The sequence below is a fragment of the Ictidomys tridecemlineatus genome, chromosome 10, assembly GCF_052094955.1.
Source record: "Ictidomys tridecemlineatus isolate mIctTri1 chromosome 10, mIctTri1.hap1, whole genome shotgun sequence".
Lineage (NCBI taxonomy): Eukaryota > Metazoa > Chordata > Mammalia > Rodentia > Sciuridae > Ictidomys > Ictidomys tridecemlineatus.
This window is the reverse complement of record NC_135486.1, coordinates 83,965,286-83,980,763: the sequence shown is the minus strand read 5'-3', so window position 1 is coordinate 83,980,763 and position 15,478 is coordinate 83,965,286. Positions and strand designations below refer to the sequence as shown.

Below are 15,478 nucleotides of genomic sequence, written 5' to 3'. Positions count from 1 at the left end.
TGAAATATGTTTAGAGATGTGATTTTTCACTGAAGGGCAGAACTACACATATTGCCATGGAAATGAAGATTGAGTGTGTAGTCAGTGTGAAGACAGACAATGTAAAAGTCTGTTGGCATTAGTGCCAGTTTTATGTCAAAAACTCAGCAACTTGACATTCTCCATCTGCTCCACAGCAAAAGACAGACACCTGAAGAGTACATTGCATGTCCCCAGTTCACGTCACAGCTGGGCTTGATTAGTCACAAGTGAGGAAATATCAAATGAAAGCACATCTCCCATTTGACATTTACCAACTCCGTTTCCTTCATTAGGTCTAAGCGCCTGCTCTGCAGTTTTCAGAGACAGATGATTTGTCCTCGCCTGACTGCTTTTATTCACATAGGCTTTTATTTATTGTTTCAGGGTGTTTGCTCATCTTTGGCACTAAGTACTATTATGAAGATGAATTGTTAAAGGACAGTGGACGTTTATTTTTTTTTTAAATATTAACTTATGTAAATGAAGCTAAAATGTGGAACTACCTGTGAATTTTAAATCCATTCCTCTCAGCCCAAATACTGTCAAATGCACATTTTATCCCATTTATTCTAAAGCAAATACTTGGTGTCAACAAAATCCTTATGCCTTGAAAAATGAACATGTTCCTGTATTACTCTAGAAATTGAGGTTGCACATTTAATTGGGCTATTCAATTCCTTTAAAGTCAAAATTGTTCCAGTGACTGAAGGAAGTTAGAAGTGAAAAGTTAGAAGAAACTTAGAAGGCTCAAAGTAGCTACAGACCAGTGAGAAGAAGAGTAACCACTGATGAGATACAGCAGAGAGTTAACAAAGCACAGGTGAACATCAGAGGTGAACAGAGACAGGGTCAGAGTCCAAAATACATAGGAAGATAGTGCATCTGAAGGAGAGAGATGCATTTTAATATTGGGAGGAGATTAAAGTTTAGATTAAAGGAAGGTATGTTAAAGGATTTTGAATAGAGAAAAAATAAGTGGTAATACTGCCATTGAAGAATTATTATTCTGGCACTGGTATTTTGGAACACATGGAGCTTGGGCAGGATATAACTTAAAATTTTTTTTTTAGGCTGAAGTTTGGAAAATATCTACATAAGAATTATCTTGAGGTGGTTTGGGGGATATAGCTCAGTTGGTAAAGTGATTGATTCACATGCCCAAGGCCCTGGGTTCAATTCCTACCATCATATTAAAAAAAAGAATTGAGTATTTGTTAAAAATTTGAATTTGTGAGTTTCACTCCATAAACTAGTATTTATTTGGGGATTTTATCATGAAGCGATTTTACCGATAAATTCCTGGTGATTCTTAAATTGTGAGACTCATTGAAGTAGGATTGTTCTTAGCTTTATTAGGATCTCTAAGGGAACTTATAAAAAATCCTGATCATGGCTTTACTACTTGAAGCAATTAAATAAATATCTCTGGGCTTTGGTATTTGTTTGTTTTTAATGCTCCTGGCTGATTAGAATGTTTAGTTGAGTTTGAAATGCATCGAGCTAGAAATTTTTTACTGAACCAGCCATGATGTCATGATCATTTGCTTGGAGTGATGCTAACAGACCTGGAATAGGGAGGAGAACAAATAAACATGAAGAAAATAATGGCCAAGGCAATTTTATCTTCAGTGCATGGAATATTGTTATTTGCTGCATCATCTGGCATGTATTACCGTTTTAAAAACTAATGATGCATTTTGAAGTTAAAATTGCTTGCCTTTGCACGACAAAAGTATCTGTGTTCTTCTTCATATTTAGTTTTGTCCTTAATTAACTCTTGCCATTATTTAATGCCAATTTCAGCCCCTGAACTACAGTGTAACTTTGAGAATGGAATTTGTAACTGGGAACAAGACACAGAAGATGACTTTGATTGGACCAGGAACCAGGGTCCAACTTCAACCCTTAATACCGGGCCCATGAAGGATAATACTTTGGGCACAGTTAAAGGACACTATCTCTACATCGAATCCTCCGAGCCACAGGATTTCCAAAACAAGGCTGTTTTACTGAGCCCCACCTTTAATGCCACTGACACCGAGGGCTGCACCTTCCGCTTACACTACCACATGTTTGGAAAGCACATTTACAGGCTGGCTGTCTACCAGCGAATCTGGAGTAACTCAAGAGGACAGCTGCTGTGGCAGATATTTGGGGATCAAGGCGACAGATGGATAAGGAAACTCCTCCACATTTCCAGCCAGTGGCCTTTTCAGGTATTGGTAATAGGTTTCATAAGGTGTATATGAATGTGTATTTGAATCAGAATGTCTAAGCCATGTGGATGATCACTGCAGTCCTGCGATAAAAGCGAGCGGAATTTGATCAAAGTTACTCTGACACATATTTATCATTTAATTAAGAGAGTGCCAAAGCTCTTTGAGTTGCCTTGCTCCTTGACTACCTGAGAAAATGTGTGATTAGAACCTCTAAAGATAAACACACGGCACTGGAAATAGCTGCGGTTGCCTGCAATTCAAAGTACTTGATCTACCAATGAAAATGAAAATCTGTGGGAAAGAAAGGAGTTTGGCACAATCTCTGAGACCCTGCAAAAAGCACAGACTTGTAAGGCTATTATTTTGAATATCTCATTTGATATTTTTACTATTTATAGGTAAGCAACTGAAATCCAAGTAGAGTGCATGCGTTTTCCAAAAATCACAGCTTCTTTGGGGAAGAGCTGAAATTTAAGTCCAGGTCTCTCTACTCCTGGTGAAATATTTTTTACTCCGAATCTTACATGTCTGCTTCTAAAAGCCAGTTCAAATGCATATGTGATTTTTCACAGTTTTGTAAAGGATGTGTGTGTGTGTGTGAGTGAGAGAGAGAGAGAGAGAGAAAGATACATGTATGATATATTTGGTTCTTTTAGCAATTTCCCACAGTTAGAAATTTCCCAAAGTTGGGAAATCAGAGATCCTTTTTGCCATTTTTGGAGAATGAAGCCCAGAGAGGTTGTTTATCTTTGGCCAAATAGTTTGTGGAACAGCAGAACTGGAACTACGACTGGAACTCAGTTTCTAAATAATTGTAATTCCTTGCCTTCCCAATATATCATAAGACTTTGACATTCAGGTATTGAATATATGCATTTTCTCCCTTTAGCAAATAAATCTACATATACTATACAGGGAAAAAACTTCTTACCTATCCCTGGATAAATATATATTTTTGTTTGTTTGCATGTACTAAAATTCTTTCAGTTATCCAGATTAAACACTGACTCTATCAAAAGGTATTGGCCTAATTAACGTTTAACAGTTTTTTGTTTTTTGTTTTTTCATTCCAGGGATTGAACTCAGGGGCACTCAACCACTGAGTCACATCCCCAGCCTTGTTTTGTGTTTTATTTAGAGACAGGGTCTCACTGAGTTGCTTAGCACCTCGCTTTTGCTGAGGCTAACTTTGAATTGGTGATCCTCCTGCCTCAGGATTGTTGGGATTATAGGTGCACCACCATGCCCAACTAATTAACATTTTTTTGTAACCAAAAACTTAGCTGCAGACTTCCTTTTGAGAGCTTCTAACTTTTAAAAGTATACTTTTTATCTGATTAAGTCAGTGAAGAGCACAATAGTAATGGTGATTTGTCTAGGGATATATAAGCTGAAAACAGGGGAATGAACCTACCATATGTAGGGTGCTATCTTTCTATTTAGCTGCAGGGCATGTAAGATGCATGCCATCATGTGAAATGAAATGGGAGAGGTTTTATTTCTTCTAGCTTTTATTTAATAATGGTTCATCCACTTCAAATTAATTCTTACTGTCTAATCAGGTCACTTGTAATTGGGACCACCTAGTATTTAGTGGATCAACCCTTCTTATGATATTTACTCAAGAATTGGTTTCCAGGAGAAAATCAAATTACAGCAAAGTTTCACAGCCAGATAAACAAGCAGCTAACCAAGGAATCCTGTGGTCATGAATATAAACATAAAAATTGTGTATGAAACCCACCAGGGGTTGCATGTAGAGTGCACCGTTTTGCTCTCTCTCTGAGAGTACTTTTAGACTTCTATTTTAAATAAAATTCAGGACTGAAATGCTGAAATTAGAGATTCTACATGCTGTGTGAATGAATCACTCAAGGCAGTAAAAAGGGTCCAATTTATGAAAATAGATATATTTCCTCCATTAACAAATGAATATTCTCAGTTTTCGTCCTACTAAGAACAGTGGTAATAACCAACACTTTCAATGCTGAGTAATATTGAATTTTGTGTGTGTGTGTGTGTGTGTGTGTGTAACACAGATTCTTATTCATTCATCTATAAAAGGGCTTCTAGGTTGGTTCTACAGTTTTGCTATTGTGAATTGTGCTGCCATAAACATTGATGTAGCTGCATCACTGTAGTGTGCTGTTTTTGAGTCCTTTAGGTGTAGACCAATGAGGGGGATCAAATGGTGGTTTTTTCCAAGATTTCCAAGGAATTGGAATTTCCAGATTGGTTTGCACCAATTTGCAGTCCCACCAGCAATGTATGAATGTTCCTATTTCCCCACAACCTCGCCAACACTTATTGTTGTTTGGCTTCATAATAGCTGCCATTCTGACTGGAGTGAGATGAAATCTTAGAGTAGTTTTGATTTGCATTTCTCTAATTAGAGAGATGTTGAACATTTTTTAATATATTTGTTGATTGATTGTATATCATCTTCTGAGAAGTTTCTATTCAGTTCCTTCACCTATTTATTGATTGGGTTATTTGGTTTTTTAGTGTTAAGTTTTTTTGAGTTCTTTATATTTCCTAGAGGTTAGTGCTCTATCTGATGCATATGTGTAAAAATTTGCTCCAATTCTGTAGGCTGTCTCTTCACCTCATTATTTTTTTGCTAAGAAGAATCTTTTGAGTTTGAATCCATCCTATTTATTGATTCTTGATTTTGTTTCTTGTGCTATAGAAGTCTTCTAATAGGAAGTTGGAGCCTAATCCAACAAATGAAGATTTGGGCCTACTTTTTCTTCTGTTAGGCACAGGGTCTCTAGTCTAATTCCTAAGTCCTTAAGGCTCCCTCATTTTTAATGAGATAAATATGATAGTACTAGATGGTAGATGCTGTGTAAGAACTGTTATATTTGTTAATATCAGTTGAAATGATTAGCCAAAGCTCAGCACATCTTGACATTAAAAAACTTCATCATAAACTCCTAACTAATTTTTATTTTGAGGTTTATTGAAGTATAGTTAATAAGTAATGAACTACACTTATTAAAAGTTTTGAAACCATCAAAACAGCTATATATTTTCAATATTTTGATTGTATTAATTCTAGGAAAATGCAAATCAAAGTTAATGAAAATATGCTTCATCTTTAAAATTCTTCTAATACCCCTTTATAGTCCATCTCTCTGGCTCTTCAATAACTACTGATCTGCATTCTGCCATTGTATATTAATATATACATCCTAAACTTTTATTTAAAGGAAATTACACCATACTATAGTACTCTTTATTGGTGTGATTTATTTCATTCAACACAGTTGTTCTGAGATTGATTGGTGCTAGAGTGTATATCAGGGATTTATTTGGATAAAGCACAGTTTATCCACTCACATATTGATATCTAGACTGTTTCTAGTTTGGATTATTTTGAATAAATCTGCTATAAATAATTGTGTAAATATCTTTACATGAACACCTACTGTTTTTCCTCTGTCTGCATACCCAAGAGTAGAATGGCTGGGTCATATGGTAGAATAACTTTTTAAGGGACTCCTTGTCAAAGTTACCCATTTTTCATTCCCATCAGCAGTATGTCAGGTTTGTAGTTCTTCCAGAGTCAAGATAATACATGTTATTATCAGTCTTTTTAATTTTAGCAATTCTGAAGTAGGTAACTGCATCTCAGTGTGGATTGCATTTCCATAGCACAAATTCTACTGAACATATTTTCATGTACTTATTTGCTTAACAAACGTCTACTTTGAAATGTCTGTTCAAGCTTTTCGCACAATTTTTAAATGTTTTTTATAGAGTATTGAATTTTTAAAAATATATTCTTTTTTGTAATAAAGATGCTGTATTTCTTCTCCTCCTTCTCCTTCTCCTTCTCCTTCTCCTTCTCCTTCTCCTTCTCCTTCTCCTTCTCCTTCTCCTTCTCCTTCTCCTTCTCCTTCTCCTTCTCCTTCTCCTTCTCCTTCTCCTTCTCCTTCTCCTTCTCCTTCTCCTTCTCCTTCTCCTTCTCCTTCTTCTTCTTCTTCTTCTTCTTCTTCTTCACTTTACCAACTTTCATCAGGTCATCATCTTAAGTACATACCAGGTGGTCTATACTACCCAAGTAGTACAAAGTATTTATGTTTAAAGATTTTAAATACTAGAATCTGTAAATCATGTATGAGAGCAAATACATAAATTTTGTTTATTTTTAAATTTAGATTTGTTACATATGACAGCTAATGCATTACAATTTATATTACACATATAGAGCACAATTTTTCATATCTCTGATTCTACACAGAGTCACACCATACTTATCTTCATGCATGTACTTAGGGTAATGATATCCATCTTATTCCACCATATTTCCTACTCCCATGCCCTGTCCCTTCCTCTCACTCCTCTTTACCCTATGTAGAGTTATCTAATCCTCTCATGCCCACCCCCCCTCCATTATGAATCAGCATCCTTAAGTCAGAAAAAAACATTCGGCATTTGTTTTTTGGGGATTGGATAACTTCACTTGGCATTATATTCTCCAACTCCATCCATTTTTCCTGAAAATGCCATGATTTTATCATCTTTTAATGCTGAATAATATTCCATTTTGTATATACACTACATTTTATTTATCCATTCATCTATTAAAGGGCATCTAGGTTGGTTCCACAGTTTAGCTATTGTGAATTGTGCTGCTATAAACACTGAAGTGGTTGTGACCCTATAGTATGTTGTTTTAAATTCTTTTAGGTATAGACTGAGACGTGAGATAGTTTTCCAAAGAATCTCCATACTGCTTTTCATATTGGCTGCACCAATTTGCAGTCCCACCAGCAATGTATGGGTGTGCCTTTTCCTTGCCAACACTTATTGTTGTTTGTATGCATAATAGCTGCCACTCTGACTGGAGTGAGATGAAATCTTAAAGTAGTTTTGATTTGCATTTTTCTAATTGCTAGAGATGTTGAACATTTTTTCATATATTTGTTGATTGTATATTATCTTTTGAGAAGTGTCTGTTCAGTTCTTTGGCCCGTGTATTGATTATATTATTTGATTTTTTGTTAAGATTTTTGAATTTTTATTTATCCTAGAGATTAGTGCTCTACTAAAAGCACTATACAGACTTAATGCAATTCCTATCAAAATCCCAATGACATTACTCATAGAAATAGAAAAAGCAGTCATGAAATTTATCTGGAAAAATAAGAGACCCAGAATAGCTAAAGCAATCATTTGCAAGAAGAGTGAAGCAGGTAGCATCACTATACCAGACCTTACACTATACTACAGAGCAATAGTAACAAAAACAGCATGATATTGGCACCAAAGTAGACTTGTAGACCAATGGTACAGAATAAAGGGCACAGAGACTAATCCACATAATTATAGTTATCTTATATTAGACAAAGGTGCCAAAACACACATTGGTGAAAAGATAGCCTCTTTAAGAAGTAGTGATAGGAAAACTGGAAATGTATATGTAACAAAATGAAATTAAACCCCTATCTCTCACCATGCACAAAACTCAACTCAAAGTGAGTCAAGGACCTAGGAATTAAACCAGAGGCACTGTGTCTATTAGAAAAAAATGTAGGTCCAAACTTCTATCAGGTGGGATTGAGCCCCACCAACTTCCTTAATAAGACTCCTATAGTGTAAGAATTAAACTCAAGAATCAATAAATGGAATGGATTCAAACTAAAAAGCTTCTTCTCAGAAAAAAAATAAAAACAACCAGCAAGCTGAATAAAGAACCTACAATTGGGAACAAATTTTTACCCCATGCACATCAGATAGAGCACTAATCTCTTAAAATTATATTCTGTGTGGAAAGCCTTTATCCAGTATATGAGTGGCAAATATTTTCTCCCTGTCTTCAGCTTTGTTTCCCTAGTAGTTTGTGTCATGTCTGGGATCTAGAAGTTAAATGACTGTTTAAATGGTTGCATTCATATTTGTAAGTAGAAAGTCATGGTTAGTATTCTTTATACTTAATTTTGATTTTTTTCTCATATATTTAAAATGATTTCTTAGCAATTTGAAATTATTTGGTGGACTTTGGTATCATGTAAACAATGACTGGGATTGAACTCAGGGGCACTGGACAACTGAGCTACATCCCCAATCCTATTTTGTATTTTATTTAGACACAGGGTCTCACTGAGTTGCTTAGGGCCTCTCTAAGTTGCTGAGGCTGGCTTTGAAATTGCATTCCTCCTGACTCCTGAGCCACTGAGATTAGAGGTGTCCACCACTGTGCCCAGCTTTTTATTTCCCTTTGAACAGTAGGAAAATGTATTGACTTTCTCTGTTTGGATTATTATTACTTACATTTTATGTGAAATAAAACTGAGTTTCACCTAAAACTTACTTGTGTTTATTATGACAGTGAGGTCAATGTCATTTTAGATTTATATTGAAGTAGTAAAATTTTGGTTAGGCCTTGAATATTTAAGCCTATACTTTCTTCTATTTTTGTGAATAAACTGATGTGCTCGTATACATTTCAAAAATATTCTTTGGAAATGTGAAGATTGTTGTGTTTATTAGTTTTAGTTCTATAGAGCTTCAAAATTCCTGTGCCACCAGCATTGTTAAGTCCTTCCGAACAATTGACATTGCTATTTATGTGGTTAATTTCACAGGACATAGCAGTCTTTATTGCCATCATTAATTGGTACAGGACTTAGACTGTTTTCTAGTTGGAAGCTCAGTCATAGAATTAGAAAATATATAGCCAGAAAGAAATCATTTGATCTAAACCATTCATTCTACCGATAAGAAATTAAGGTCCAGAAATGGTCTTATTAATGTCTTAACAGGTATTTAGGATAAAGACTAGACTTCAGGTTTTCTGGATCCCCATTTCAGTGATCATGACACTAATATCTTTGGTCCGCATTACCCACATAATTAAACATAATTACATATTAGATAAGAAGTACTAAGGAGCCATTATAATGAAAAATGTCAAAATATTATCTTGAATACTTTGATCTTCAAATGCAATATATAACACTTCAAACATTAATAGTTCCAGTGATTCACTGAGTAAATCACTTTTTCCAATAAGATCACAAATTAGCAATCTAATGTTTTGACTAATTCAAATACTTCCCTAATAGTCTGAAAAATATGTTTATGTACCATAGAAAATGATTGACTTATCCCAAAAGGCTAATTTTAAAAGCATTGGTCAAGTGAAATTGTACATATTTTTCCAAGGATATTTTACAGAATATTTTGGATTTTTCTGGTACAGAAAAAATTATGACATAACAAATTGATGACAGAGAATAACGACCTTGAGACATCTGATGATCCAGTGCTTTATGGAGTATTTTTTGGTTGTTGCAGGATGAGTCATTTGACTAATTATATAATGTGCTATACTAATACTAATTATATACCATAATGAATTATTAAATTGAACATTGGTCTTAATGAAATCCTGTCAAATACTGCAGGGACATGGTTTATATGTGGACATTACAGGTTATGTCAACATGTGTCCTTTTCCAAGAGATGTTTTCTTAGATACTTTTGTTTTCAGATTCCATAGTCTTGCAAGTGGATCTGAGGGTATGATCGTGACTGTAGACAGCCGATTCCACATGCTGACATTTCAGGATGTATTCAGATGTGAAAAGAAGGTATTCTATTCATTCTAGAGCACTACACACCAGAAAACTATTACTACTAACAGTAGTTGTACTAGCAATGAAACTAAAGGTTTGGTCTATATTCCTGTACTTGTTGTCTTTAATGGCTCTTGGATTGGTGGCCTTAAAATTATATAATAACTGGGCACAGTGGAACACATCTGTAATCCCAGCAGTTCAGGAAGCTGAGACAGGAGGATCATGAGTTTGAATCCAACCTCAGCAATGGCAAGATGCTAAGCAACTCAGTGAGACCGGTCTCCAAATAAAATACAAAATAAGGTTAGGGATGTGACTCAGTGGCTGAATGCCCTGAGTTCAATCCTCAGTACCAAAAACAAAGAAAAAGAAAAAATTACAAAATGTACTTTTTAAAATTTACTTTTGCCCTTAGATAACTCTTATTGCTTTATCTATGTTGGTGGTAACTAATGTGTTCAGTAAGGCTTGCTTCATATTTAAAAGTCATTTAACATTTCTTAGAATACTTTGCTAATTCTTTTTCCTAGCATGCTTACTTTCTGTGTGCCTGCCATGAGACTGCCATGAAAAAATCAATTCAGCATCATGGTGTAGAACATATCCTATGTGTAGTCATGTCAACAAGAAAGGGCATTTGGGCCATGCCAAATTGTAGAGGTTGTTAAGCAAGATGAGAGAGAAGGGAAACGTTTTTATAACTGTATTGAAGAATATCTCAAATTATAACTTCTAAGGAGGTCTCAACTAAAATACTAAGCATACTACTGACTTTCTGAAAGGACATTTTCTAACAAAAAGTTTTTTTATTGCATCTGATCTCACTCATGTATCACATTTTTATTTACATGATAATTTTGATGCTTAATGAAAAATAAAGATTTCATAGGCAACTATTTTATGATGCCTTCAATTGCCTTTATCGATGATTCACCACATATTACATGAGTCATAGAATGTTGCATTTATATCAATTAATATTAAAATTAGCCCAAGAATTTTCTCCCCAAGGATTTGATCCAGGTATCCTTTAGTGTTGCCAGTGCTTAAAATTCTCTTGCTTCATGAGGTTTTCAATCTTACCTCTGAATATGACGACAGGAAATGTTTTCTTACACAGAATTAAAATCTCTTTTCCTTTTGCTTTTCCCTATTAAAGTTGAGTTTCTTGGCACGGATTTAGTAGCAATGGAAGCCATAAATAAGTGCTACAAAACCCCAGCTAATGTCAGTTTATTAATCCTTTGCTACCACAAAAACTAGGACTTACAGTCTTCCTACATGATCTCTTTTTCTGAGGAGAATATTTATGCATGAAGTAGATCTGGGAAGGGAACATGGGTCTTCAAAGAAAAAAAATCTTCAGCTAGGACCTGTCAACTCTGTAGAGCATTCTGACTCAATCTGCAAGAATTTTCCCTATGTGCTGATACTATCCTTCAGTAATGAGAGAGAGAGTTGTTTTCTCAGATTTTGCAGCAAGAGAGATGGCATAATTTAAACAAATCTTGTTTGCAGTCATAATTGAAGTGTGTGTGTGTGTGTGGGGGGGTATGCTTTTAAATCCTAAATGGTACATCGGTTTTCAGCAATTCTAGGGGGAAAATGTTTCTGAAGTTATGTTGTAAATAAAGCAGGGCCGTATTTAATAATGTCATCTTCAACCTACTTTTCCTGAAATTATATACATAAATTCTGAAGGTGTAAATTTTATGTCTTTTCCTATAACATTTTTTTTTTCTTCCAAGTGTGTGTAGCTTGCTAGAATTTGCATTGAAAAGTTTTGGATGGAGTTTGCTGGCATGAATCCTGTGTGAACAAGACTCATAGATTTTTTGCCTATAAACTGCATCCTAAATCTTTTTTTCACAGTTTAACATTTCTCATGGGCTATCTTGAGCTGAATTTGAAATAGAGACCTAGCTTATTATCTCAAACTCTGAAGTCAAACTCTGATGCAAAGTGATGAGCTTATGAAGAACCATCCATAGAGAAGCAGAGAGGAAAAGAGCAGACAAAAGCAAGTAGGAGAGTTTCTGGACCAGAAAACAAGTTCAATTTCTTTTCTTTTCTTTTTTTTTTTTTTTTTGAACTGAGGATTGAACCCAGGTGCACTCAAACACTGAGCCACATCCCCAGCCCCATTTTTTATATTTTATTTAGAGACAAGTCCTCACTGAGTTACTTAGTGCCTCACTTTTGCTGAGGCTAGCTTTAAACTCACCATCCTCCTGCCTCAGCCTCCCAAGCCATTGGGATTACAGATGTGCACCATTGCACCTGGAGACAAGTTCAATTTCTTAAATTCATTCTTTTACATTAAAATTCATTCCTTTTATTTTTTTCTGATTTCCATAGGTATAATCTAATATTTTGACCTGAAATTATATACATAAATTCTGAAGGTGTAAATTTTATGTCTTCTCCTATAACATTTTTTATTCCAAGTATGTGTAGCTTGCTAGAATTTGCATATCTGCATTTCTTTGAAAAACAAGTTGCAATAGAATATTAAGGGGTATCTTAACTGGAAATATAGAGAGAAATTATAATATTAATATATACTTATGGTGGTATCCAAATATTTGTACAATCTAAGTTGAAAAGAAGAAGAAAAAGGAGAAGAAAAAAAGATTAAGTTATTGGGGATGAAATTTTTAAAATTGCCAATAGTTGGTGAAAAGAGTAAGAAAAATACTAAGTGTGAACATGAATGTTTTAATTCTAGTGTGTTTTCAACCCTTCTCGTCTGTGGCCTATTTTGAAACTTCATGTAACCATCTCCCCTCCTCCCTTGTCACTGGTTTCACATACGCCAGCCATTTGGGCCATTTCTGCTGATGGATACTGCCAAATCCCTTTGTCCAACTCTCTCGCTTGATTTGGGAGAATGGAGTGAGAAATGCAGAATTGGCCTTTATGTTGGCTATGTCTGATTTTGCCAGGAGGCAGGAGGCTGTGAAGCTATATGATGCTGAAAGATGTTGAAATCCCAACTGTGGGGTTTCTTTGTCTTTTGGGAGTTTGCATGAATTTGCTGGATATGCTAAAAGATGCCTAGCTAGCCTCTCTTCTACAGGAAAATATTTAAATATACTTCTGTGAAAGAGTGATATGAAGAAAGTTGCCTTAGATCATCAGGGCTGAATTAATCTGCTAGAAACTGAAGTTGCAAAGAGTATACCAGATATGAATCTTCTTAAGCAGATAGAAAAATTAAAAAAGCAGGAGTTTATTGCTCTTTGGATTCGTGTTCACTCTATACGGGTAAACTCTGAAATATCTCCTGAATGTGTTTGTCTCTGCTGACCCACACCTGTTTTAATCGTGTGAAATATTTCAGACTATCCTTCTTTCTGCAAATTTTTTACTTTAAAGCACTATAAGATATTGAACCAAATAGTTTTGCTTGCGTATATTGATCACACATGATTTTGGCTGTTATCTTCAGTGGAAAATCGATGTGTCACATAGCGTTCCCTAAGAAAAAGGTACGGGGCTTCTTTGTAATTCTTTGTCAGATGATTGCTCTATCTTGATTTATGCCCTCAAACTTTTTCTCATTCAGCAGAAAATATTGTGTTGCTATCTGAGAGAGCAAAGCGATCTATACCAATTTATGCTCTGAGCACAGCCTCCTTCCAGAATTCTTTATGGAACATATCAACTCACTATAGATTAGGAACACAATGCATTCTTCTTTCTTAAAGTGTCAGATTGGCCATTTGGTTCAGATCCAAATTTTTGAATGAACATTTTTAGTAAAAATATTTCTCTATAGGATAAAACCTTGGATAATCATTATTCTAATGCCTCCCAGAATTTCCGGATCTAAAAAGGAAATTAATAACCTAGTCATAACAATTGTCCATACTATATCGGGACCTACACTTGGAACCAGATTAGGGATGATTTTCTAAAACTGTTTTCATTGTCAACTTTTGCAAGACTGAAATCTGATTGTAAACTTTTGAAAATTAGGTTATGTAGCTCAATGGTGAAAGCGCTCCTAGATTCAGTTCCCAGTGTACGTGTACACACACACACACACACACACACACACACACATACGGAAAAGAAAAAGAAAACTAGGTTTCTTAGAAACTACTTTCTTCTAAGTAATATTTTGAACCCAAACATACATTTCAGCTTGCTTTGTCATGTCCTTAGCAGTGTTAAAAACACAATATTTCATTGTAGAAAATCTTGAACTTTTAAAAATTGAAATTAAAAATTGTTAGGCCTACTTTGTACTTGTACAGAAGATGTACTTTACATCTTATGGTATAAAGTCGTTGCCATTCAAGGGGAAAACCAATAATAGGAATGAATGAAATGTTAATGGTAATGTAATTGTGGAATGTTCAAGGATATTTAGTGTTCCCTGAACTTATCTACAGGAGGAGTGAGAGTAGAGAAGGAAGATGAAGAAAAGTTCAAGAGAATGGTAAAAAGTAGAACCCAGTCTGCAAGTCTGCATAACCCCACACTTTTGATCTATTGTTTAAAATCTTTGTTTATGCCGACTATCTAACAAAATACCTTTTTCCTCCCAATCCTGTGTTAGTTACTATACAGAAATTCCATTTGCATACTAGTGTGGCTTGAATGTCCCCTGCAAGACTCAACTTAAAGGCATTTCCATTAAGTGGTGGTAAGGTCATCAGGCTTTCGGGTTTCAACTTTATGAAGGACTGAAGGACTTTTCACAGGAGTGGCAAGTAAAAGCATTTGTGTACTTGGGAGTGGCTTTGTGTAAAAGCATTTGCCCACAGGATAGTTAACAAAGCCACTTGTGATTACATGACCAATGTAATTCTATATGATGTATAACCAGAAGAATGAGAAGTTATACTCCATATATGTATAATATGTTAAAATACATAAATACATATTATAATGCATATTATACATAAATACTGTCTGTATAACTAATAAGAACAAATTTTTTAAAAAGGCACTTGCACATTCATGTTTACTGTCTCACACACACACACACTCACACACTTGTTCCCTCACCCTGTGAAGTCTCCTTTCATGCATGATGAAGCAGGAAGCAAGGCTTCTCCAGATGCAAGGGCCTTGATCTTGGACTTCCCAGTCCCTTATACAGTGAGAAATAAATACCTACTCTTTATATATCGCCCAGTCTGCAGTATTGTGTTACATCAACAGAAAGAGATGACAACTCATGTTGAACATAAAAGCTTCCAGTACATCTGAGATGATTATGAGATATGTTAGACTATTTAAAATGAGAATTATTCTAGAAAATTGGGAATGTGTGTTATTGCATATAAACACATTATTATCATGTGTGGGTTATCTATGTACTTCTGAGTCACTAAATTCACAGTTTCATATATATATGATGCTATGATGACCATTAGTATGTAACTGGTACTATTACTACAATATATTAGTGCAATTATTCTTTCAGCATCAGTATTCCTGTAATTGCTTCATTTTGTACAAAGCCAACTTTGACTTATGGTGTCCCTGGATTTAATTTTGTCTAATTGATAACATAGTTTAATAATTGTAATCCACCAAGAAGCATCCCAAAAGCTAGAGAACAAATAGTCTCTTTCCTAAGATAAGAATTTATTTTTATTTCTCAGTCTTGTCTTTTTTTGACCCCCAAGACAA

General features: G+C 34.9%; 1 protein-coding gene across 1 annotated transcript in view; it reads left to right on the top strand.

The window, feature by feature from the left end:
• Nucleotides 1-15,478, top strand: part of Malrd1 (MAM and LDL receptor class A domain containing 1) — a 610,752-nt gene that overhangs the window by 114,538 nt on the left and 480,736 nt on the right. The window contains exon 18 of the mRNA XM_078024684.1: nucleotides 1,825-2,237. Coding sequence (XP_077880810.1) covers nucleotides 1,825-2,237 — 413 coding nt within the window. The remainder of the gene's footprint in view (nucleotides 1-1,824; nucleotides 2,238-15,478) is intronic.